The following is a 26,554-nucleotide window of genomic DNA, read 5'->3' on the forward strand; positions in this document are numbered from 1 at the left end:
CCGCTAAAAGGGCCCCCAATCCGGCCGGCGGGGGGAACCCCACCCCTGAAGTGGCCAGATCGGGCCAACATGCCCGGCGTGATGATGTCACCTGGAAGTGACGTCATCACGCTGGGCATGTCGGCGACGCTCTAGCAATCACCCTGAAAACTCTATGGTACCATAGAGTTTTCAGGCCAGTTGCTAGAGCGTCGCCCGGCGACGTGCCCAGCATGATGATGTCACTTCCGGGCGACGTCATCGTGGTGCGCGCATGTCCCGGAACGGGACCAACTCTCCCCGCTTATTTTGGTGAGTCACTTGGCAACCCTAGAACAAGGGGGTATAACAGACTGCACCACTGAAAACCACAGGTGGAGCACACTGCTTTTGAATCCTTCCTGTTGTGTTTTTTAAAAAAAGAAGAAGAAGAAGCCCCTCCCTGCAAACAGACACCTAAAGCCCATCAGGGACCAAAGTTGAGGCCTTTTGTGGGGGATCGGCTTCAACCACAGGGGGCGCGTTTAAAAATCCCCACAGTCTGAAGTGGTGCAGTCTATCGCACTGTTCTTCCAACCAATGTTCCCTCTAAGCCGAGTTAGTGTGAGCTAGCTCACAGTTTTTTAGCCTCCAGCTCAGACATTTTTGTCTTAGCTCAGGAAGGATGGCTCCAGAGCAAAATAATTTATGCAGTAGCCAAATCGCTCGCTCACAACTTTGATGCCAGTCGCTCACAAAATAGAATTTTTGCTCACAGGACTCTACAGCTTAGAGGGAACATTGCTTCCAACCCTCCCTCAGACCTGATTTTGAAGGTGTTGCCGGCTGAGGTAAAAGTTGCCCCAAGTCCCACAGGGGGAGAGAGCGTTTACCTCAGCCAGCGCCTGCTTTCAGAATCAGGCCTCAGAGGCTGTGACATTGGCTGAATCCGAGACATGAACACCCGGAGTAAAAATACTCCTGTGGCAAATACTGCTGTTTAAGTTTTGTTTTTTTCAAAAAAGAAATTAGAAACTTCAGCTGCCTATGAATTAAAGTATTTAGTTGCATTAAGCTTAACCTTTTATATATATAAAAAGTGCTAGTGTTTCTATTAGAGGTGCCCCAGCCTCTGGTGTCTTTCCTGAGGGTCACGGGGGGTGGGGTGGGGGGAATACATCTCCCTGTGGAAAGGGGCTGGCTGTGCTTAAACTTTAATGACAGCTGGCTTTAGTGGGAGGACAAAAAAACATAATCTCATTCCGTTTCTCCGTATAAAACATGGGTTTTGGCCAGAAGAGCCCTTAGATGATCACGCAGGCATTGAAGGGCGACCCCCTTTTGCTGCCCCCTTGAGTGGGCACCAGTTTTCCTTTGCCGTAGTACCCTCCAAAGATGGCCCTCACCTCGATTTTTTTAGAAAGCAGGATCATCCACATGCCGTTCCCGTAGGACAAAAGCTTCCCCCCACCGATTTCCCCAACTTCCTCGCCTTTGTTGCCCGACTTCTCCAGTTTGACAAATTCGAGGAGGTCGAGGCCTGTCTGGACGGCTTCGATCCCGCTGGCACAGCCCAGGGTGACGTGAGCCCGGCTGCCTTTGGGGAGGCTGCCTGCCGGTGGGATCACGTCCACGTCGCCCGGCCACAGAAGCAGCTGCTGCTCGCTCAGTTCAACTCGCGCCCCCGCCGTTCTCGGTGTGATGAAGAGGGCCGAGATGGTGAGGAAGAAAGCCTTCCCATAGGACGACTTCACGGCCTGAGGGGGGGAAATGATCGCTGTAATTCTTAAGACTGTCAGTAAAACAGTTAAGACGGGTAGCCACGTTTCTCTGTCTGTAGCGGTAGAAAAGTCCAATAGCATCTTAAAGACTAACAAAATTTGTGGCAGGGGGTGAGCTTTCGTGAGTCGCTGCTCACTTTTGAAAGTTCCTACCCTGACTCGTGGAAGTTCCTACCCTGATACAAATTTGGTTAGTCTTTAAGGTGCCACTGGACTCTTGCTCTTTTCTCCAGTAAAATGATTGTTAGACTGTGGACCTTTTCATGTGATCTCTTTAATCCACTTTGGCTTCTGAAGGAAAACAGATTTTTTTTTTTTTAAGTCTTCACACACACTTTTTAAAGCTGGATTAAAACGGGTTTTGGAAAATTGGGATTAAAGCTTTCTTACTTGCAGGAGGGGCAGCGTTTTACCCCTAAAATATGTGAAACCTCTAAAAAAAATTGTGTGGCTTCGGAAGCCAAAATGGCTTAAAGAGGCCATGTGAAAGGGATATGTCTTTTAAATGGTCAGTTATCTCTTTAATTTTAAGGAGAACATCTTGGTTAAAATAAATGAACATCTCAGCTTTTGTCTGCTTAAAGCACTTTACCAATAAGTCCACAAAAGTTACAAGTCCGTAATGGTTTTCTTTTCTTTTTTTTATTAGCTCGCCTTGATGTTCATACTTGTGATAGTAATTTAGGAGGACATTAACAGCATCCCAAAAGAAAAGTCCCTTTGGATTTTTAGAAGCTTTCCTTGGCTACCTAGCAAGAAAATCTCATTAAGTCAGGCAAATATTTATAAGTCTGACTTTAAAATGAAACAGTTTAACGACACACATGGTTGTAGAGATGCGTCTGAAAATATGGAAGCGGTTCGGCCAAATGTTGAGAAGGTTTTTGTATTCAGGCTGGGGTTTGCCCTTCCCTTCCTCTGGCTTCTAGGAATGACCGTTTACGCAATTCTGGGAACACGGGGCCCGAAAGGAACATCTTGTATAAAAAACAAATTCCAAAGCTGAGTAGAGCTGGCAATGTCATTTATAAGCAGATGCTAGTTATCTAATGTACACCCAGTTTGAGAATGTTCAGATCAATTTGTATAATAAACACAATCTGAACAACTGGCCTCTGGCCGCCAGCGTGTAGTGCTATCAAAAATGCCGCCTGTTCCCTCCTTACAAGGGGAAGAAGATGGAAAAGTTGGATCTCCCAGCCAGAGGCTCAAGACCACCCCCCTCCGTGCCACGATCAGGAAAAAAGGAAGGAAAACTCACCTCTTGCTGGGCATAATCCTCTGAGCCTGGGGCCTTCCCGAAGTCAGTGAATTTTGTTGTGCAGTGTAAGACACCTGGAGGTCTTTTCACAAAATAGCTGGTCAAGTCTAATTTCATTTTCGGATCTTCGATCGCTCCCCCAACTGCAAACAGAAGGAAGTGGGATAAGTCCCAACGTGCCAATTTCCCCCCTTACGTTTCTTCCCGTGTGCCCTCTATAAACCCCCCCCCCAAAAAAAACCCCCTTTTTTTCTAGTGCAATATGCCAGGTTAGTTTACACCTGGAAAATGACTTCATGTTTCTAGTAAAGAATGTGACAGCCCAGCATTTAGTTCTTCCCTCTTCACAGATCCAGCCTGGGATAAAAAGAATTAATAAGCTAACAGTTAAATGTTGCAGTTTGGTTCATACTTAGAATCCCTAGCATTCCTATAGCACGTTGGAGTGCTATTGAGCGGTTATGGGCATTTATATTATCTTCTTGTAAAGCGGAGTTTGGACCACCCCAAACCAAACAGTATTCTGAAACGATGCAGCTGCCTCTTAGGGAATTACTGCACATCTGTTCCACCTTGGCTCCACAGCAGAACTTGGACAGAAACCCAAAGTGCACCAAGTTCTGCCCCGGATGAGTTTTCGGGCCAGAGACTGATGTTAACAGAAGTCCCATGGCAGGGGTCCCCAACCCTTTTAAGCCTGAGTGGACCATTAGAATTCTGACAGAACATGGTGGCAGCGTCAACAAAATGGCTGCTGCATGAGGCGGAGCCAGCCACAAGATGGCTGCCACCGCTTACCTTCAGTTGCATAGTGAAGATCCTTGTGATGTGGTGGCAGTAGCTGCCAAAGCAAAGTTTTTAAAAATCTGCAAAGCCAATCAAATCTCCAATGGCCAATCGCAAGCCTTGCTGGGAAAATCCCCACCTGGCCCTGTTCATGCTCTAAAAGCATTTGGCAGACTTCAGGAAGGGACACTGGGAAGCAATTGGAGGGGGTGTAGTGAGAGCACTGTGGGGGAAGAGACTGCCAACTGAAGGGACAGAGGTGCCTCTCTATTGGCTGCAGGGTCCAGGCAAGGCGCTCTGTGCTTAAGAATCCCATTCTGCCAATGTTTGTCGCAGCAGAATTGCAGGGATGCCACGACTTCAGACCACCCTGAGATGGTCCTCATGTACAGGGACAGCCTTCGCAGTATAGGGGACTGTCCTGGGCGGCACATTTGCTGGTGCACTGCAAGAGAGGACCAGGTGCTCCCTTCTTGCCACTGCCCTCTGGCATGTGTTTCTGCTATCCTGGAAGAGTAGGAGGGGACATACACTCCCCAAGTGTAGAGTGGGGCAAGCCACTTGGAATAAAATAAACTTGCTGTGGGTGTAAATGCAGTCTATAAGTAGAAACACAGATTATTCTCTAATGCGCCTCACTTTGTTTCAGGCTCATAAGCAATGCTCCCTCTAAGCTGTGGAGTAAGCAAAAATTCTACTTTGTGAGCTGCTGGCATTAAACATGTGAGCCAGCGATTTGGCTACTGCATAAATTAGTTTGCTCTGGAGCCATCCTTCCTGCGCTAAGACAAAAAGGTGTGAGCCGGAGGCTAAAAAACTGTGAGCTAGCTCACACTAACTCAGCTTAGAGGGAACACTGCTCATAAGTACCCACCGCTGGTGTATTTTTCAACACCAGCGTGAGTTTGAGACCCTCTTGCCTAGGCCGCCCAAAGGCGGCAGGGAGCAGAAAGACCAGCTCCCAGAAGCCTGGAAATGCTGCGGAGCAAGGAGAAAGTTTTCTGCCGCTTTCAGCAGGCCAGAGTCTAAGGAGGATTCATAGACGGTAACCGTGAGGCTAGGATGAGAGACCAGCAAAGATCGCCGGGGACCCCGTGGTTGGGAAAACTGGTGCGGCTGCAGGATGGGAGGAGCAACATCCCACTGGGCCACAGCGCCAGGCAGGATAGGAGCAGGGACGCAGCAACACAAGGTCGGCAGCAGGTCCAAGCATGCCTAACGGGAATCTTCTGACGCCAGGTTTCCTGCCGCTAACCTCTTTCCTAGAAAGGGAGAAAACGACCCAGTTCCAGCCAAATGTTTCACCCGTAGAGTAAACATTCTGAAAGAATGGCCAGAACTGTGTTTTCTGTACCAAAGCCCAACAGAAATTATACAGTCAGAACTGTGCACTAGTGGTCTCCCCCCCCCCAACGTGGCACCTGCCAGGTGTTTTAAGAAAGTGGGAGAGGGCAGGTGGGGCTTCTGCCCAGCAAGGCTTCTGACTGTCTACCGAAGATTTTTTTCTTTTTTTTCTTAAGATAATTTTTATATTTAGAAGAAGAAAAGAGATTAGATTTATACCCCGCCCTTCACTACCCGAAGGAGTCTCAGAGTGGCTCACAATCTCCTTTCCCTTCCCCACAACAGACACCCTGTGAGGTAGGTGGGGCTGAGAGAGCTCTGACAGAAACTGCTCTTTTTCAAGAACAGCTCTTGTCAGAACTATGGCTTTCCCAAGGTCATCCAGCAGGTGCAAGTGGAGGAGTGGGGAATCAAACTCGGTTCTCCCAGATTAGAGTCCGCGCACTTAACCACTGCACCAAACTGGCTTCTTTAATATTTAAGACAGGAGTGCAGAATAAAAGGAGGGGTGAGGGGGGAAATAGAAAAAAAAAGAAAACATCATTTTTTTTAACATATGAAGGACATTAGTTGCTGTAGATTTTCCGGATTGTGTGGCTGTGGTCTTGGCATTGTAGAACCTGATGTTTCGCCAGTAGCTGTGATGTCGGGTTCTACAATGCCAAGGCCACACAAACCTGGAAAATCTACAGCGACTAACGAACTCCAGCCGTGAAAGCCTTCGACAACATATTAAGGAGAGATCACTAATATGAAAATATGGAACATGAAAAATTGTGACAGATCGCTTTAACAGTGTCATCAACCTATACTACTATTTTCATATAACATATTTTCATTATTTCTTATCTATAAGGCTGTGACAACTACTGAAGAGTTAATTGGCTGTGCAGATTTTTTAAAAAAATTTGCTTTGGCAAGGATTGGCACCGTGTGACTGAAGTTCAGCTGAGGCAATCATTTTGTGGCTGGTTCTGCCTCCTGCGGCAGCCATTTTGTTGCTGCGCTCACCATGCCACAGGCCTGTAGCACTCGATTTTGTGGCTTGTGGGGCTGAAGTTCTTAGTGCAGAAAGAAAAGCCACTGAGCCAATAGAAAGCTGTCACCAGGATAGATCTCTAAATTGCAAGCTGTCAACCGCTTTAGATGACAGTTCTCAGCTGTTGCAAGTAATCACTTCTGCCAGCCTAAGCCACAATCCTGATAACAAGCCGGCAGGTGGGGGTGAGTACTTCTGTAGTCAAGAAAGCTGACACTTTGGCAGGAAAACTCTCCTAAAGGAGACCAGTTTCTTGACACAGAGTTAGAAGGGATCCTAGAGGTCACCTACTCCAACCCCCTTGCTCAGGGCGGGAATTAGTCAACAACAGCAACCCGCTCTGCTTAAAGGAGCACACAATTTTAAATTTTTAAAAAAATGATTGAAAAAAGCATTTACAGAAATTCTTGTGAGATTGTGCCTTTAAGAAATGGGGCGGAGGAGCCAAATGGGGCGGAGAAGCCCCCAAAAGCTCCCCCATAGCTATGGGCCTGCCATGCCATGTCATGATTCCAAAGGAGCCCGCAGGCTCAAAAAAGGTTGGGGAATCTCCTCTGTATACATTTTACGTCTGAATACTGATTCTACTTTCATGGGTTCTTGAATGATTCTGAATTAGGGCTGCCAAGTCCCCCCGGGAGGCAGATAATCCCCCGCTTTGGAGGCCCGATTTCCGCCGCCGCGGCATCGGGCCCCGGGGGGCACCCCACCCCGGCGTGCATGTCACACGGATGTGAGTGATGACGCTGGGCACGCTGGGGGCGGGGTTCCGCCCCCAGCGTGCCCGGCGTCATCACGTCACATTCGGCTGATGTGCATGCAGTGTGTGCACGCTTCGCGCGCGCACTCAGGACGCCGTCCGGGAGCCCCCCGCTGCAAAGAGAAACGGACTTGGCAACCCTATTCTGGATGTTTTGGATAAAACAGTGGGTGACACCAAAGAATGATGCAAAACTCCCAAACTGTCATGAGAACTGGAAACTCTACTTTAAAAAAAAAAATGCTTGTGCAGCAAATTCTCAGACAAGGACTCTTAACACTGCAGTCCTATGCATGTTTACTCAGAAGTAAGTCCCACTGTATTCACTGGGACTTTCTCCCACGTAAGTGTGCAACAGATTGCAATTCAGGATATGCAGTTTACAAGCTACCCTGAAGTCATTCTTCATGCATTCAACAGTAGGAAATGGTTAGAAGCTGATTTATATTTTTATTAACTTAATGGCCTTTTTGGTACCCACAGTGCTTATTAGACTCCTTTTTGAAGACTTTAACACTGGCGAGCTCATCCAGAAAGGCCTGTCCGGTCTTGCGTAAGTTCTCTGAGCTCCTTTTGCTCAAAAACCATCCATAGTACAAAGGAAGGAAGTCCTTTTCTAAGGCGGGCTTCAGCTTCTTCAGCTCGTCCGCTGTAAGTTTCCACTGGTTCTTATCCTTGAGCTGCAAGCAATCCAGTTTCCATGGTGTTTTGGGCTCCACGATGACCACTTCGTAGCGGTACTTGTCAGCCATGTCGAAGAGTTGCTCCAGCCGCTCCCGCTCGTGGTGGGTGTCGTCCATCACCACCACGCCAACGTCGCGCTTGAAATAGTCAACTGCATCCTCATCCACCTTGCCGTAGTCGTCCGGAATGGCGCTCCTGATGGCCGGCGTGATTTTGTAGTGGTCAGCGGAGATGACTTTGCAAATATCCTTATACCTGTCTTGGATGGCCTGTGCCAAGGTGGATTTTCCGCTGCCTGGCAGACCCCGAAGGATAAAAAGTGTTTTCGATTCCCGGATAGTCGAGATTGTTTCATCGTCATCCAGGAAGGGGAACTGCAAGCTCTCCGGACGCTCTTTGGGCTGGGAAGACATTTTCCTAAATATCTTGGGCAGGAATGTGTGGCTCTTCCGGCCGAAGCCTTTGTTCTGAGAATTGGGAAGAAAAAGGAAAATAGTTTGCGTGATTCCACGGAACATTCCAGAACGAGCAAGATACCATCTCTTGGCTGTTAATAATAGATCACTGTTTCCAGGCCGCAACGGAGAAGGGGACTGCCATTGGCTATTCAGATGGGCACAAACGGCCCAGTGATGGCTTTAAATGACGCTATTATGTCAAATAAGAACTTTGTGCATTCCACAAGAGGCAGCTCTGTCAGGCTTGTGGTCGCAGCGACAGGAACACACAGACTAACGCATCTCTTGGGACCAACCAAATGGCAGGTCCCCAAGGAAACGATGTGACCGACTGACTTAAATCCTGCCTCCACACAGCTCATGTGGGACTCCCCCTGGTCCCCTAGGCATCAGTCTAGCCCACGTCTCCCCAAGGCCTTGCTGGAAGTTATGAGTGGATGCTGCTGGCCTGGTAACCATTAAAAAAAGCACACAATGTGACATCAAGTCTGCCTCCTGTGAGTAGGAGCCAGTAAATTGGGAGTGCTTAACAGGATGGCACATTTTTCAAAAACTAGGGGTTGGGTCGGAGGCACCACGCCTCCACCCTATCATCTACTTAGTCTCTTAGTTTCATCATCAGAGACCCCCGACCCATCACTAGACCTTACCAGTGTCTTCACTCCTATTTAGCTTTGGGCCGCTCCATCAAATGCACTTTTTTCTTCAAAATATTTCTATTTACCAGTGGGAGGAACATCTGAAAGTGAAGTCTCTGGACAAACTGCGGAGGGAAGAGGACGGGCTGGTTCTCCATTTTCTAATAGCACACAATGCTCCTTCACTGCAGCTGGGACGCTATGAAAGTGGGTCACCAACCACGATACAGGTAGTGAAGAACAGAAGGTGGCCCTGGGCCAGTCATGTAAGCTCACTGGGGCAGGGGCCTCTTCCTTTTGGCCTTTGTTGGCCCCGGTCACACAGAGGATTTGCTGCGCTAAAGGGACGAATGTCAGGCAGATTTTCAGGGCGCGATCACACAGCAACATCTGGGAAGCGTAGCGCACCCATGGCGTCCCGCCGAAGATGCGCAGTAAAACAGTACCACGGAAAGTGCACTAGTATCCAGAAAACGCGGGGCAGGGGTGGGTGTCTGATCATGGGAGCGCTAGTATCCCCTGGCATCTGGCACCCGTCCACGTCCCATCGCAAACCGGATGTTTTTAGTAAGTGCATGCGCACAAACACGTAACTGAAAGCAGTGCTGCTCCGCGGAACTGTGCATGTGCACAAAAGCGAAATGCTTGCTGCACCGCTTCTTTGCCACGCTCCAGCATTGCCGTGTGATCGCCAGCTAACAGCCTAAGCGTGGAAACTCGGGGGACTGTGTGATCGGGCCACCACGCTTTATTTTGCTCCAGGGCGAACAGCCACGCCTCCCCCCAAAAAAACGTTATCTGGCCCATGTGACCGGGGCCGTTGTTCTGCAAAACTGTAAATCAACTTTGCAAATAATTCTACAGAAGCCATTGGCTGACTTTCCCACTTGTACCTTCTGGCAAAACAGGCATTTTGGGGTTGGATTCCAGAAGTTTTGATCAACAACACTACCCAGCTCCATATTTCCAAGATAAAAATCCCATTCAGAGCTCACCTGTTTGCTGATACACTAAAGTACGTTCTACTCTGTGGCTGCTGTTCAACTGAAAAAGGCCTCAGTTTGCCTACCTCCTTTCCGAAGTCTGGGTACTTGGTAAAGAGGAATTTCCCTTTTTCCTCCCTGCTCACTTCCATAAGGGCAAGTGGCTCAGTGGAAGAGCATCTGCCTTAACTGCAGAACGCCCCAGGTTCAATCCCCAGTATCTCCAGTTAAAAGGAGATGATGATATGAAAGGTGATAGGTGATATGAAAGACCTCCACCGGAGACCCTGGAAAGTTGCTGCCAGTCTGAGTGGGCAATACTGACCTTGATGGACCAACGGTCTGATTCAGTATAAGGGAGTTTTGTGTGTATTCAAACATCTGTGTTACTTAAACTATTGAATGGCTCACCACTCTACAGGTGCTTGGCTTAGCATTACCTTCATTTGCCTGTTGGTTTCACTTCTGAGACCACCTGCAGGAAGTGGAAGGGGGACAGTCGGCTCCCATTTCTCGACGCACGCTGGCCCAGTAGGCCATGTAAAGGGCTACTGTGTGGCTTTCTCAGTTCTGAACATCACAAACCAAAGACTTCCTTTCACCAAGTAAATTTGAGCTCCCCTGGCCGAATATTTTGCAACAAGCACACAAGGAAACCCACAGAACAAAGCTGGGCTCCAGTGACACCTTTGAAACCAACAAAGTTGAATTCTGGGGATAAACTTTCACGTGCATGCCCACGAAAGCCGATACCCAGGATTAAACTTTGTTGGTCTTAAAGGTGCCAACTGGACTCCGGCTTTGTTCTGTCGCTTCAGATCGACACAGCTGCCCGCCTGAGAGAAACCCATATTCTTTTACCACTTTTAAACGTTTTCCTGATTTTCAAACTTCTTAATGCATTGTAACCAGGGCTATTTTGGGGCAGGAACGCACAGGAACGGAGTTCCGGCTGGCTCCCGAGTTTGCCACACCCAGCAGGAACCCATTAGCATAATAGGCCACACCCAACAGCAGAAACACATTAGGATTGGCTACATTAGGGGTGTGTGGCCTAACATGCAAAGGAGTTCCTGCTACAAAAAAAGGCCCTGGGTTTTGACAACAAACAAGGTGAACAGAATAAGAAGCAAAAGGTGGGTGTGGCTGGATGACCACACTTCTGGTAACATGGGGGTGCGGCCTAATGTGCTAATGAGCCGTGCTGTCGGGGTGTGGCCTAATATGCACTGCTGTTGGGTGTGGCCTATTATGCTAATGAGTTCCTGCTGGGCTTTTTCTACAAAAAGAGCCCTGATTGTAATGCTATTTTACGTTGCCACTGACAGCACAGTAGCTTTAGTGGCTTTCACATCTCTGCCTTTCCCAGTTTTGGCTAAACCTTCCCAGATAATATTCTCTGCTGCAGAATAATATTCAGGATATTTTTATGATAAGACTACTACGAGGTGTCCTAATAGTCTGAGCACTCAATGGCAGTCTCCTCCTAGATTTGCGCTGGGTCAGTCCAACAGAATGGGGGGGGGGTTTAAACACACGGAGCAGCCACTGGGACTAGACGTAACTCCCCACGGCGCCTTGCCTCCTTCACAGATCTGTGTTGGCCGATCCAGATGCATGTGTGGCTGGGAAAGAGAAAGAGTCTCAGCTTCTTTCCAGACACTTAATGGCTGAAAGAGGAGGAGGAGGTGATTGGATTTATGCACCGCCCTTCACTTGGGAGTCTCAGAGCGGCTTACAAACTCCTTTCCCTTCCCCTCCCCACAACAGACACCCCGTGAGGTAGGTGGGGCTGAGAGAGCTCTTGACAGAAACTGCTCTTTTTCAAGAACAGCTCTTATCAGAACTGTGGCTTGCCCAAGGTCATCCAGCAGGTGCAAGTAGAGGAGTGGGGAATCAAACCCGGTTCTCCCAGATTAGAGTCCGCAGACTTAACCAACTACATCAAACTGGGAGGGTAAAGATGTACTAGTGGGGGAGGCAGAGCATCACATTTTCAGTCTTTTCCTCTCTCTGCTCATTAATAATTATGTTTAGGTTCTGGTTGTTTTTTCTTCAATTATAAGTAGTTGGAAATATTTCAGAAACCCATCCTGTGCACCGAAAAAGGAGTAGACAATAAATCGAAAACTGATGCACTCTGCTGACCATGCCAGGTTTTGAGGTCAACAACTTCAGTTTCTCTTTCCTGGCTTTTGACTTCTCAAAATATTACTGCAAACCAATTTTACTAGTAGTAATGTTTATGAATAACCAAATAATATTTCACATATAGGATACACAACACCGTTCTGTGTGTTGCAATTCCTTGAATTCATCAGTGGTCATTTCCTGCAGGAGTGCACAGGAGCGGAGCTCCGGCAGTAAAGAGCCCAGGGGGCGGGCACATGCAACAAGCCCCACCCCCTGCTCCCAGCAGCCCTCAGTCAGAGCAAGAAGCAGCAAGGTAAGTTGCAGAGCTCCCCCCTGGCCCCCCGGTCCAAAACAGTCCAGTGGAGCCTGAGCGGTGGGTGTTGCCTTTTAACACACTTCCGGTGATGTCAGGGGGTGTGGCATATGCAAATAAGTGATGCTACTGAGTTCTGCTAATGAGCTCCTGCAGCTCTTTTTCTACGAAATGACCACTGGGATTCATTATCTGCCGATTTCTCCAAAGAATGCTGACTAAGGTCGCGAGGTCCCTCCTGGCCACTGGCGGGGGATGTAGGGTTGCCAGATCCAGGCTGGAAAAGGGCTGGAGATTTGGGGGTGGAGCCTGGGGAGGACAGGGACCTCAGTGGTGTGTAACACCTCAGAGTCCCCCCTCCAGAGCATCCATTTCCGCCAGGGGAACTGATTCCTGTAGTCTGGAGGTGAGCTGTAATTCTGGGGGATCCCCAGGCCCCACCTGGAGGCCGGCAACTGCTGACAACAACATAGTTGGAATGGTTACAAGAAGCTTGTTGGATACTGGCCTAGTTGATGGTGAGATGGGAAAAACTGAGAGTCAATTCATCTTAGCCTGGGGCCCTTGGTTCTCCTCCACTGAAGGAGAGAGTCGTCAGAGACCTCTGTCAAAATGCCAACTTTAGACCTCAGTCGAGTTCACCTTTCCTGGGAAAAGCAGTGAAGAAGCCAGTGGTGGACCAAGCTCCAGGACAGGCCGATCAATTATATCAGCCAGTGTTCCCTCTAAGCTGAGTTAGTGTGAGCTAGCTCACAGCTTTTTAACCTCCAGCTCACAGATTTTTAGCTCAGGAAGGATGGCTCCAGAACAAACTAATTTATGCAGTAGCCAAATCGCTCGCTCACAACTTTAATGCCAGGAGCTCACAGAGTAGGGTTTTTGCTCACAAGACTCCACGGCTTAGAGGGAGCATTGCAGGGGGGACCCCAACCTTTTTTGAGCCTGTGGACACATCTGGGATTCTGACATGGTAGGGTGGGCACAGCATCAAAATAACGGATGCAGGAGTTGGATCCAGCCACCCAATGGCTGCCGCAGCTTCTCTTCAGTCACACCGTGAAGATCCTTGTATCGTGGTGGCAGCTGCCGCCCAAGTCATGGTTTTTAAAAATCTGCAGGGACAATCAGAAGCCCTGCCAGGCAAAAGCCCCACCAGGCCCCTTCTACTTCCTAAGAACACTTGGCGGGCACCAGAAAAAGTGTCGATGGGCACCCGTGGGCACACCATGCTGGGGACTGCAAAATTATACCCCTGTCAATCAAGGATCAAGCGGGCTTGAAGCTGACACTGCTTTGGAGGCTCACTTGCACTGGGCAAAAGCCAAGGGGAACACTTTGGCACTCTCAGTGCCGTCCAACACCATTCGCTACGGGATATGGGGTGCTCGGCAGATGTGAGCATGGTGGCAGTGCCAGTCCAACTGAGAGGGCAAATCCCAGAAGGGGGTGCAGGAGGATTGCTCTTCTTCCCCTTGGGGTTGTCCTACCTTGTCCAACAAGGGCCATTCTTCTCTTTCTCTCTCTCTAGAACAAAGTTTGACTCCAGTGGCACCTTTAAGACCAACCAAGTTTACTTCTGGGCACAAGCTTTCATGTATGCACGCTTCAAAGAGCAAAGTTTAATTCTGGGAATATTTTGCAACACGCTCACGAGGAAACCCACAGAACAAAGCCTGCAAATGCAAGCTTAGACCCAGAATTCAACTTTATTGATCTTAAAGGTCCCATCAGTGTTCCATCTAAGCTGAGTTAGTGTGAGCTAACTTACAGTTCTTTAACCTCCGGCTCACACAGTTTTGTCTTAGCTCAGGAAGGAAGGTTCCAGAGCAAACTAATTTATGCAGCAGCCAAACCGCTCGCTCACAACTTTAATGCCAGGAGCTCACAAAGTAGAAATTTTGCTCACAAGACTCCTCAGCTTAGAGGGAGCATGCCACTGGACTCGAACTCTGTTCTGTTGCTTCAGACCAACACGGCTACCCACCTGAATCTCTGTCGCGCGCACACATCCTCTCCCGGATTGTTGAAGCTGTTGAGGAAGACTGTTTGGAGATCTGGAAAGATGCCCAAACCTATTTCTCATTGTGTCTAAACAGGAAAATACCACTCAGCTTCTGAGCCAATACCCACAGGCTGCAAAACATTGAACTAAACAAAATTGGGCCTTTAACCAGAAGAGGCAGAGTTGATAGGTCTGGTGTGCTGGCTGGCTGTGGAAATGCCTGTTCTGGAGTCCCTTGAAATGAGCATGTTTGGAGCCTGAGGATTTACCTGGATTGGCTTCAATTTCTTGGCTCTGAAGAGGCATCTGTGACTAGAATTTTCTTTTTCTTTTTGTCAGCTTCACCCCTTCTGGCAGAACTAAGCAAACTGGCCTTATTCACTTACACAGCAGACTACTGTAATGTGTTGTCCATGGGGCTACCCCTGGAGCTAGCTCAGAAACTTCAACTAGTCCAAGATGCTGGTGTCCATTGACAGACCGCTGTGAGTGACAGAGGGCGTGCAATACCTGTGCTCTGGCAAGGACAGTATTTCTAGGCCCAATTCACAGCACCAGTTTTATCCTTTAAAGCAACGGTCTGTGTCTTGAACCACCAGAGGATGTGTCTCTTGTTCTTCAACACTGGCAGGCAGGGCCCTCCTCCAAATCCCTTGGCAGAGAGATGCTGCACTACCATCTACCAGGTGCAGGGCCTTCCCTGTGGCTGCCCCAATGCTATCACATTTCCTTCCCCTAGAGCAGGGGTGTCGAACTCATCTGTTATGAGGGCCAGATCTGACATAAACGAGACCTTGTTGGGCCAGGCCATATGTGTCATAAAATGTAATGCCAGGTAGCGGAGATATAAACTTTATAAAGGACACAAAACAAAGATGCTTAAATCATTAGCTCTGTAAGTTGCAAACCTACTTTTGATTTATTGACATTCACCACAGAAATCTCATGCTCAGAGTTCTGAGTCTAGGACCCAGGTTAAAACATGAAATGGCTGAGCGACTGAGAGAGTCTAGCAAAGCAAGCTATGATGCAGCAACAGCAGCAGAACTGGAAGCAGGAGATGGCCAGTTCCACTGTGGGCCTGATGGAAGCCCTCCGAGGGCCTGATCTGGCCCCCGGGCTGCATGTTTGACACCCCTGCCCTAGAGTCTTGGTTAGGTGGATCACCTGTCTCTCCTATGAGCCTAGTTGGAATCTTTTCTTCTTCTTGGCTTTTAAAGTGTGTGTGGGCTTTTTATCTGCTGGTCTGAAGCAGGTTTTAATAGTGCTGGTCCATTTAATGGTTATAAGAGATGCCTGGCCTTCCATCCGCATAAACAGGCAAGTTTTTGAGTTGTGCCAGCTAACATGCCTGCCAAGCTCCGGTTTTATTTGATTTTGTTGCAGACATCCTGCTATGAGGCACAGAGAAGAGGCACTTTGTCTTGCATCAGGGCACCGGGGAATTTAATGGCCGTTACACTATTTTGACCAAAACAGCTGCCTGCAGAACAGCAGTTAACAATGGCTTTCTTGGGGGGGGGGAACAGAGAAAGAAACAACGACAAAACAAAAGAACGATAACAGAGTGAGGGGGGGAACACCCACCACTGTGAGCATCGATTGTTTTGCAGCGAATCAGAAATAATAAATGCTTGTGTCCGAACGAGTGGGAGGAGACACAGACAATAGTACCACACAAGACTGTCTTAAGAGGAGAACTTGGATGGAACAATTTGTCCCATTCTGTGCCACACAGGCCTCCTCTCGATCCTCCCCCCACCCATAAACAAGCAATAAGGGAGGGGCAGAGCAGCTCAGTTCAGCCTCTCCCTCCTAAACGCTGGAGACTTCCAGGTGCCTCCATGAGGACTGGAGACCTGCTTTTTAAAGACACTCGAAGGCCCAGCCAATGCGGCACCGAAACGCTAAAGTCACCTGTCTGTTAGTAAGGATTTCAAATCAGAAGCTTATGGAAACATCTCTCTGCAAATTTTACTTTCAATGTTCTAAATCACTTTTCTACTACCGTCACTGAAGGGCTGTCGCTTAGAGGAAGGCGGGGAGCTGTTCCTGTTGGCGGCAGAGGAGGGGACTCACAAATACGGGTTTAGATTAAGGGTGGGAAGGTACCGGCTGGATATTAGGGAAAACGTTTTTACAATAGTTGTGCAATGGTGGAATCAGCTGGCTAAGGAGGTGGTAAGGGCCCCCACCCTCACTGGGCTGTGGCTGGACAAACACTTGTCAGGGATACTCTAGGCCAGGGGTGTCAAGCATGCGGCCAGGGGGGTGGATCAGGCCCCCAGAGGGCTTCCATCAGGCCCACAGTGGAGCTGGCCATCTCCTGCTTCCAGTTCTGCTGCTGCTGCTGCATCATAGCTTGCTTCGCCAGACTCTCTTAATCATTCAGCCATTTCATGTTTTAACCTGGGTCCTAGACTCAGAACTCTGACCATGAGATTTCTGTGGTGAATGTCGATAAATCAAAAGTAGGTTTGCAGCTTACAGAGCTCAAGTTTTAAGCATGTTTTTATTTTTAAGTAAAAAAACCCAACATTGTGTTTCTGTCCTTTATAAAGTTTATATCTCCGCTACCTGGCATTACATTTTATGACACACATGGCCTGGCCCCAACAAGGTCTCATTTATGTCAGATCCAGCCCTCATAACAAATGAGTTCGACACCCCTGCTCTAGGCTGCACTGAGCAGGGGGTTGAACTAGATCGCCTGTATGGCCCCTTCCAATTCTGTGATTCTAGGATTCTATACTAAAACTCATGGTTGTGCGCAGGTATGTAATGAAAGGTGTTAGTTAAAAATACAGGAAAACAGCCATTCAAACAAATTAGTGCCTGTTACCATAAATCCTTGTTTGGAAGGTATACTTAAATAGAATGCCAATACAATATTCAAACATTAGTGGATCTGAACATATTTACATGATTTGTTATTTAGGGATCTATGTCATCCAAATGGGGTCAAGTTTTTCTGTATTTCAGTGATCTGCTTAGAACTAAGAAGTTAAAAAGCAATAGAACAAAACTTGGGTCCAGGGGCACCTTTAAGACCAACAAAGTTTACTTTTGGGTATAAGCTTGCGTGTGCACGCACACTGTTTCAGATACACACGAAAGCGTATACCCAGAATTGAATATTGTTGGTCTTAAAGGTGCCGTGGGACTCAAACTTTGTTCCGTTGCTTCAGACCAACATGGCTACCCCACCTGAATCTAAGTTAAGAAGCCGCACGAGGTAGATCGACAGAGCTAAGGATCGAGGCTACAGTGTAGATTTACCACCAGGGATGTTTTGGAAGCAGTTATCACCTATGATACTGTCCAGTATCGATCCTCTTTTATATAAACACACTTGTAAAATATCATAGCAACTGGATTTTATAATTAAAAACCCTCCTGCAGTGAAGGACGTGTGCGTTGTTGGGGGAGGGCGGTTGCCGTCAAGGATTTTCAAGGCAAGAGATGCTCAGAGTCGGTTTGCCACTGCCTGCCTCGGCATCACGACCCCAGTATTCCTTGGAGGTCTCCCATCCAAGTACTAACCAGGGCCGACCCTGCTTCACTTCTGAGGTCAGAGCTAGTGAAGAATGTAGAATTGCATTATTTCGGAGTCCATCGGCTTAGATGTTGACCCAACAGGAGAAACTGAGAGGCGTTACGTGAAAGGGAATGCAGTGGCCATCTGCCCGTCATTCCCTGCCTAGCACCCTTGTCTTGTATATGGATGTACCTCGTGCCCTGACCAAGACTAGGAGCAAAATCTCCAAAGTTAGACGTCTTAGTCCCTCCCTGGAATCCACAGGACGCGAGCAGCGACCAGCTCTTGACCCATTAATTTCAACCCACCCAACTTTCTTCTGCCTTCACATGGCAATATGATTGCTATTTGTCCTCTTAAAATGCTGTCTACAACTGGACTGCACTTGGTATTGTTCACTGAAGTCTTCGGACCAATGTCTGACACATTATCTTTGTAAAGGTAAAGGTAAAGGTTCCCTTGCTCGAAAGCCAGTCAAATCCGACTCTAGGGTTGCGGTGCTCATCTCTGTTTCAAAGCCGAAGAGCCAGCGCTGTACGAAGACGTTTCCGTGGTCATGTGGCCGGCATGACTAAACACCAAGGCGCACGGAACGCTGTTACCTTCCCACCGAAGTGGTACCTATTTATCTACTTGCAATTTCTTGCTTTCGAACTGCTAGGTTGGCAGGAGCTGGAACTAGAGACGGGAGCTCACTCCGTCATGCGGCACACTCCGGTCTCGAACTGCTGAACTACCGACCATCCACAGCCTGCAGTTCAGCATCTTAACCACTTGAGCCACCGCAGCTTATTTAGGGATCTATGTAAAATATCATAGCTGTAATGTATTCATATGTAACTGGATTTTATAATTAAAAACCCTCCTGCCGTGAAGGACGTGTGCGTTGTTGGGGGAGGGCGGTTGCCGTCAAGGATTTTCAAGGCAAGAGATGCTCAGAGGCGGTTTGCCACTGCCTGCCTCCGCATCACGACCCCAGTATTCCTTGGAGGTCTCCCATCCAAGTACTAACCAGGGCCGACCCTGCTTCACTTCTGAGGTCAGAGCTAGTGAAGGATGTAGAATTGCATTATTTCGGAGTCCATCGGCTTAGAAGTTGACCCAACAGGAGAAACTGAGAGGCGTTACGTGAAAGGGAATGCAGTGGCCATCTACCCGTCATTCCCTGCCTAGCACCCTTGTCTTGTATATGGATGTACCTCGTGCCCTGACCAAGACTAGGAGCAAAATCTCCAAAGTTAGACGTCTTAGTCCCTCCCTGGAATCCACAGGACGCGAGCAGCGACCAGCTCTTGACCCATTAATTTCAACCCACCCAACTTTCTTCTGCCTTCACATGGCAATATGATTGCTATTTGTCCTCTTAAAATGCTGTCTACAACTGGACTGCACTTGGTATTGTTCACTGAAGTCTTCGGACCAATGTCTGACACATTGTCTTTGAGGGACCCCTTAATTTTTTTTAATCCACTATTTAGTTGGGGGATCAATCAGAGAAGGGATTTCTATCCTGCCCTTCACTACTCGAAGGAGTCTCAGAGCGGCTTACAATCACCTTTCCCTTCCCCTCCTCACAACAGACACCCTGTGAGGTAGGTGGGGCTGAGAGAACTCTCTTGAGAACTGCTCCTGAGAGAACAGCTCTGAAAGAACTTGTGACTGACCCAAGGTCATACCAGCAGCTGCATGCGGCGGAGTGGGGAATCAAACCCGGTTCTCCCACCAGATTAGAGTCCATGCTCCTAACCACTACACCAAACTGGTTTTAGGGGATGTTTAGTTCTCCTGGGCTACAAAACACAGCAGAGGCAATACTCCGATGCGGGGAAGGAATGAGCTTGCCGCTGAATGTGAACACTAGCCAGCTGAGACAACTTGAGAATGACACACAGCCGTGACAAGGGATATATGACAAGGGCTGCAGTGGCCCCAAGAGAAGCCAGTTTCTGCGCCAGACCACTCTCCCTGCAAATATTTCCAAGGCGCTCAGCATCTCAAAACAGACAGAAGGAGTGGAAGGGTTTCCAGGCTGCAACTTTGGCCTACTTTCAAAGGAGGCGATTAGATTATGGAATAAAAGAACTGTTAAAGAGTCCAGCAGCACCTTAGAGACCAACAAAGAGTTTCGGGGTCCAATCTTTCGGGTGGTCTCCCATTCGTCAGACACAGCACAGTAGAAATGGAGATCCGGGGCCAACATGGCTACTCTCTGAAACCATCTTCCTGGAATAAAAAGAGATTTGCTCACTGTGTCTGAAAAGGGCTGCCTGAAAAAAAGGGTTCCTTCTCTGCTGGAGCTCTCTGGACCGGCTGTCTGGGCAAACGGTGGAGCCAAGAATCAGCCGAATGATCAAAAGCCAATACTGCTGGTTAAACCAGTTGCCAAAAAGCAGGAAAGATGAAGACTGGCCAAAGGGAGCCCCTTCGGATGGCGGAACTTTGCTTCAGCCTTCTGGCGACCTCCTCCAAGAAGTTATCACCAAGAGACGGCTGCTGTCTGACCAGCTCCGACTCCGAGCACCCAAACGCACTAGAACTTGAAACGAATGCTCCCTCTAAGCTGTGGAGTGTTGTGAGCAAAACATCTTCTTTGTGAGCTACTGGCATTATTTATTTATTTATTTTATTGGGTTTCTATCCCGCCTTCCCCACGAACGGGCTCAGGGTGGCTTATATTTAAAGGCACTGTGTGCCAAAATATATTAAACATCAAAAACCAGATAAAGTTGTGAGCGAGTGATTCGGCTGCTCCATAAATTAGTTTGTTCTGGAGCCATCCTTCCTGAGCGAAGAAAAACATCTGTGAGCTGGAGGCTAAAAAAGTGTGAGCTAGCTCACACTAACTCAGCTTAGAGGGAACACTGCTTGAAATGCACCCCAGAATACCTGACCTGAGCCACTGCTTGCCGTCCCCCTTTCAGTCTAAAGCAGGTGTGAATGCCCCAGAGAGGAAATCCCTCTGTCTTTGCTTTCTGCCTCTGAGGTTGAAGAAGAAGAGAAGAGAATGGATTTATACCCCGCCATTCACTACCCAAAGGTGTCTCAGAGCGGCTTACAATCTCCTTTCCCTTCCCCTCCCCACAACAGACACCCTGTGAGGGAGGTGGGGCTGAGAGAGCTCTGACAGAAGCTGCTCCTTTTCAAGAACAGCTGTGCCAGAACTATGGCTTGCCCAAGGTACTCCACAGCAGGTGCAAGTGGAGGAGTGGGGAATCAAACCCGGTTCTCCGAGATTAGAGTCCGCACACTTAACCACTACACCAAACTGGCTGCTAAGTAGCTAAGGTAATGCACCACAGCGGAGCTACCCGATGATTTGCTCCTGGGCTTGAACAGACGGGCTTGGTTCATAAACCATATTGCGGAGATTCTTTGTTCTCCACTGGAATCTAAAAGTGCAGAAATTAACCCTGAGAGAGGGTGGGTGGGCTGCAAGCAGTACCAAGTGGGCTGGTGCTACTTATAGAAGGAATAAGACTGAGTAGTTACTACAGACCCAGGTTATGACGGAAACATTTTCCCATTTATTTTTCTACTGATTTAACAGGCTTATCAGCAGAGGAAATAATAAAAGATATAGAGTCTACCTATCGGGTATACTCTAATTACATTTTAAAAAATAGCCTGCCTGGGGAGATTGTAGTCAAGTTTGCAAGAAGACAGACCAGAGATGTTATATTAAAGGCAACTTCGGCAAATCCACTGAAGTTTGGGAATACAAACATTAAGACTCTAAAAGCCATTCCATTTGAAATCCGTCAAAAGAGGAAAAGCTATAAAGAATTAATTTTATTCCTCCAGACAAACGGAATACAATATCGCTGGGTGATCCCTGAAGGTGTCATCTTTAAAATTAATGCTAAAAGAGAGAAGTTTGACTCCATCTTTAAAGCAAAGGAATTTTTGAGATGACAGCTGGGGCCAGAAGCAGAACTCAAAGATGAAGAAACAAAATCAAGTGACTCTGCTACCACTGGAACGGGGGAGGACTCTGGGGAGGAAGCGGGTGCAGGTGTGGGAGCAAGCAAAACGGTGTATGATTTCAGAGAAAGAAGACAAAAGTAAGGGCAGAAGGACTCTGAAAATAGCCCTATGAAAATAAGATGCTCAAGAAGTGTTCTCAAAATATTAAAATTATTAACATTGAAGCAGTAGTTAAAAATAACGCACAAGTATATTGTTATACTAACACGTATTGACTAACATGTAGATTAACATGGAAATGATCTCCTACTCTTGGGTTTTTAGTTAATGTGGGTATCTTGTCTTTATCCCTAGTTGTAGTCCCCCTTCCTATATTTTCTGTTGTAGTTATGTAGTCTATTAAAAATCAATAAAATTACCCTTTTGGGGGGTTCAAAAAAAAAAAGAGTTTGTGCAGTTTTGATTGGTCCTAATAAAAAGGCATCGCTGTATGCAACTATCGTTTTTGGAGTTCTGAATTATGTGAACTGGTCATGATGACCTTTTTTTTATGGTAGACCCAAAAGAAACACACACCCAGTCCTTCCCTGCATAAAATACATCCACCAATAAGTACACTCTTTTTTTGTCAAGGTCTGGAACGCCTGATAAGGAAGACACTGGACTTAACTGTTTTTCTCTCAGCCGCTTCTGAGAAACCTGACCTTGCAAACAGCAACTTGCCTGAACTCAGCAGTTTGGCAATGAGGCGGAAAAGTGTTTGTAAAGGGGAAAGTTTATTAAATTGTGGCCAGATGTCTCTCTCTGCCTACTAGCTACACAAGAGCTTTCAAAGCAGTCAAAGCTTTGGTTCTTTTTGAGGCAGAAAAAAATGCCAAAAATTATTAACAGAGCAGTGTGGGTAGATTATGAAGCTTTAGTAGGCAAGTACTGCTGTGGACTAATTTGCAAGACTATAATTCTTACGAAAGGATTTACAAGTTGGTCATTCTCAACTAGGGGGTTGTGAGACAACTGTTCTTGCATCTCCATACAATTTATGCCTCTCCCCTTGCTGGGGCTGAAGCGTTCAGCCACTCCCAGCCATCTGGAGGCTTCCTGTTGTATCTCTGCATGTGTCACCGTTCTTGACTGGTTTCCTGTCCATCAAGCGGCTGAGACCTATTTCAGTTTTAGTCCTACACACGCGAAAAGGAAATCTTTTAGGGAAGTGGTTCTCAAACGGTGGGCTGGGACATAAAAGTGAACTGTGACTCTCTTGCAGGTGGGTCTTGAGGGCCAGGAGGGAGAATCATAGAATGTTAGAGTTGGAAGGGACCTTGCAGGTCATCCAGTCCAACCCCCTGCACTCTGCAGGAGCATAGCCGAAAGATAGCCCTACAACATACCCGAAAGATGGTCGTCCAGCCTCCGTTTGAAAACGTCCAGCAAAGGAGCACCCCCCACCTCCCGAGGCAGTCTGTTCTCTTACAGTTAGGAAGCTTCTCCTGATATTTAGCCAGTAGCAATTCCCTTGTCATTTCCACCCATTAGATCCAGTCTTGCAATCCGGAGCAAGAGAGAATAAATCTGCTCCATCTTCTACACGACAGCCCTTCAAATACTTGAAGACTGCAATCAGCAGGAGGAATGCAGAGAGCAGGGCGAAGGAGGTGTGATGGCAAATTTGGGTTCGGCTCTTAGATAATGCGTGCTGTGAAATACAATCTGTTGCTCACTGATATAATTTATAAATGCTAAGCACGAATAAAATACGAACTTGCTCACAGTGTTAATCGATGGGAGTTTCCTCTGTCTCCAGAGAGGCAAAACACGGCTCCGAATTTAATTTTAAAGAGCGTTGTCAAAAGTTTGGAACGTGGTGGGTGTGAGTAAACAGTTCTATAGGCTTGTTCTGGCTTATGATATCTCATTGACAGAAGGGATCTAAGGTGGGGGAAAGCTGTTGATGCCGGAAGGGAAAGTGTCAGAATTCCATGCACATCTGATTCACACTCCCCTGCTAATAAGCATGCAGGGTGTGTCGCCCGACAGATGTGAAAACAGGGCAGTGATGCAAGGGGTGTGTGAGAGATGTTAAGACTGTGTTGCGAGCCGCGTAGGGAACCTTACTTGAAGCAGAATGCAACAGACGTCTACGCTTAGAGCCGCTTCTAAGTGGAGAACCTTAACCGCCTACCTTACCCGGTTCCTCCGCTTCAAAACAAGCCGCCCCCCACCCCCCCGTAAAACCTCGCCCAACTGCACAAGAGACCGTTCCTATCAGCGGGTTGCGTGGTTTTGACGGAACTGCTACAGGAAAGGGAAACTTATTATTAAGTCTCAACATAGATCTGGTGCTTGTGAAGCTCTACGAAGATCGGAAAGTGGAGGAGAAACTAAACAGAGAGACTATTTTAGAAGTTCAGTTTAGTTTGATTCCCCTGAATCGCTTCTAGGAGGGCGGCTGAGCTTGCCCGGAGATTTCTGAGGATGCCCCAAAGGTGCCCGACTTACTCTCAGCCGTCAGCTGGCATCCCCTCCGGGCCCGGGGCTAGTGAGGGCCGAGCTCCAAGAGGGAACATGGTGTCCCTTGCACAAGGCCGGCATCAGGCTACCTGGAACAGACCTTGTCTCCTCTCAGCAGCCTCAGCAATGAGGGTGACAAAAAGCCTCTCGCTCTCGCAAAGCCAAGGCTGGAAATAGCTTAAATTTCTTACCGGGACTGTCCTTCTTGTGGGTGGAGGGGCTCGAAGCGGAAAGCAGGAGATACCACTTGGGCAGCTTCCTTAACGGTGTTCCTGAGCAGCTGGCTTTCACTGGCGCTCAAAAATTCTACAGCAGTCGAAGGGAAGGAAACACCTGCCTCCTGCCTTCCCGAGAGGCAGCCCCCGGGGGAAACGGCTCTACGCAGTTCTCTCTCTGCTGCTTCCAGAGAACGGGAAGAAGGGGGTGGGGAATGTCAGCCAGCGGTCCCTCTAAGCTGAGTTAGTGTGAGCTAGCTCACCGTTTTTTAGCCTCCGGCTCACACATTTTTGTCTCAGGTCAGGAAGGAGGGCTCCAGAGCAAACTAATATATGCAGTGGCCAAATCGCTGGCTCACAACTTTAATGCCAGGAGCTCACCAAGTAGAATTTTTTGCTCACAAGACTCCACATCTTAGAGGGAGCGCTGATGTCAGCGTAGTAAACATCCTTCCGGGGCAACAAGTAAGGGCCTGCCTCCCCAAAAGGAACACTTATCCTTCACTGTAATGGAACAGCTACTTCTTACCATACTCTTACACTTATAAAGTCGATGTTTCCTACTTTCCCACTTCCCATAATGGGCTGTTGGGCAAAATCTTTCCCCTAGGCTGAGCCTAAAGCACATGAGCTATATCATCAAGTGGATTACACTCTGTGTAACAGGTGATTTCTGTGCAGCTAATACCAGGAAGGGGAAATCCTGAATGTGTGTGTGTGTGTGTGTGAGAGTGAGAGAGAGAGAACACAACTTTCCCCCCTGCATGTTTGAATTGTTTTTTTCATACACAACTGCCTGTGATTTTTCAAAGTGGTTTTTAAAAACTGGATTCATTTCCCTCTCAGAAAACCCCCAAGAGCCCAGGGTGAACGGTTCTGCCGTGTAGGAAGCCATGACTTCCCCAGCGATGTGAAGGACCCACATGAGGGCACCAGGGTGGGTGCTCTGCTGTTTGGTAGTGCTCATTCCGATGTCTGATGAAGAGTTCCGTGCAAGTCCCAGTCTTTTAGCCACCCACATCAGTCTCAATTAAATTAAAATAAACCAGTTGCTTGTTATTTAGTTTGGTCTTTGCATATCTTCATTGCGTTACATGTTAATTTGCTGTTCAGCCTCTTGTCTAGAAGTTGGAACCTTACCTTCCATTCTAGTGTATTTGAAAAAGCGTGCATGTTCACGAAAGCGCATACCTTGACTAAACCTTTGCTGGTCTTAAAGGTGCCCCGGGACTCTAAATTAGTTCTGATGCCAAAAAGGTTAGGAGAGATCATACGACTTCAGCCACAAAAGAAAGTTGGAGTCCAGCGGCACCTCTATGACCAACAAAGTTTAACTACCCTAAAGTTTAACTAGCAGGCACACTTCTTCAGAAAGGTGATGACCCGGAATTCAACCTCGTTGGCCTTTGAGGTGCCAGCGGACTCGAACTGTGTTCTGCCGCTTCAGACCGACACGGCTGCCCCACCTGAATGGCACCAATGCTCCCTCTAAGCTGTGGAGTCCTCTGAGCAAAAATCCTACTTTGTGAGCTACCGGCATTAAAGTTGTGAGCAAACGATTTGGCTGCTGCATAAATTAGTTTGCTCTGGAGCCCTCCTTCCTGAGCTAAGACAAAAATCTGTGAGCCGGAGACTGAAAACCTGTGAGCTAGCTCACACTAACTCAGCTTAGAGGGAACACTGCAAATGCCCACCTGTGGCATTTAGGCGAAGCTGCCACAGGAAACTTTGCATGCAATTTTGCAACATGTACATCCTCTGAGAAGACAGCATGCCCGATTCCTGGCCGAAAACCTTCTCCCGGGGAGGGGGGGCGAAGCCCCACCACGAGCCCCTCTCCCCGATGCAAACGGCCTCCGCAGCTGCCCACCCGTCTCCGTCCCCCTCTCCTAGGCGAGCCAAGAAATTGCTTTTCTTGCCCCCGCGCCCAGAAGCGCACCCCGCCGGCGACGGCGAACCCCAAGATTAACCCGCACTCACCATGGCAGCGCCACCGAGCGGAGCGGGCGGACGCAGCGGAATCAACGCCTCGGGCAGCGTCAGGCGCGGCGCCGGCAGCCGTCGTTTATCTCCACGTTTGGCTGCCCGGACCCCGCGCGCACCCCCTTTTGAGACACTCCGCCGGCCACGCCCCCTTCGTCCCTGCCTGGTACTGCGGCGCGCGAGGCGGACTCGCCTGGAAAGCACCGGCTGGGGGGGGGGGGGGCTCAACGCGGCTGGCGGGGGGGG

The 26,554-nt window shown here is 48.3% G+C and overlaps 2 protein-coding genes across 2 annotated transcripts in view; both read right to left on the reverse strand.

Moving 5' to 3' along the window:
* Positions 1–1,121: 1,121 nt before the first annotated feature.
* Positions 1,122–26,418, reverse strand: CNP (2',3'-cyclic nucleotide 3' phosphodiesterase). Its single transcript, XM_015418138.1, has 4 exons — positions 26,306–26,418; positions 7,411–8,080; positions 3,001–3,143; positions 1,122–1,715 (listed from the first exon to the last, which is right to left on the reverse strand). Exons 1-4 carry the CDS (start codon positions 26,306–26,308, stop codon positions 1,263–1,265), a joined length of 1,269 nt encoding a protein of 422 aa, XP_015273624.1. The 5' UTR covers positions 26,309–26,418; the 3' UTR covers positions 1,122–1,262.
* The window catches only part of TTC25 (tetratricopeptide repeat domain 25), a 29,251-nt gene continuing 29,061 nt past the window's right edge, over positions 26,365–26,554 (reverse strand). The window contains exon 12 of the mRNA XM_015418131.1: positions 26,365–26,501. Within this exon, the coding sequence (XP_015273617.1) occupies positions 26,365–26,501 (137 nt within the window). The remainder of the gene's footprint in view (positions 26,502–26,554) is intronic.

The sequence above is a fragment of the Gekko japonicus genome, unplaced genomic scaffold (genome assembly GCF_001447785.1).
Source record: "Gekko japonicus isolate JY-2015 unplaced genomic scaffold, Gekko_japonicus_V1.1 scaffold1666, whole genome shotgun sequence".
Classification (NCBI taxonomy): Eukaryota; Metazoa; Chordata; class Lepidosauria; order Squamata; family Gekkonidae; genus Gekko; species Gekko japonicus.

Excerpts from the sequence above, each read along its gene's own strand:
- CNP (XM_015418138.1), bottom strand. Across the intron at positions 3,144-7,410 it reads AAAGGAGTCTAATAAGCACT|TTGGGGGAGCGATCGAAGAT; the intron begins GTGGGTACCAAA and ends TTCTGTTTGCAG. Across the intron at positions 1,716-3,000 it reads AGGATTATGCCCAGCAAGAG|GCCGTGAAGTCGTCCTATGG; the intron begins GTGAGTTTTCCT and ends TCCCCCCCTCAG.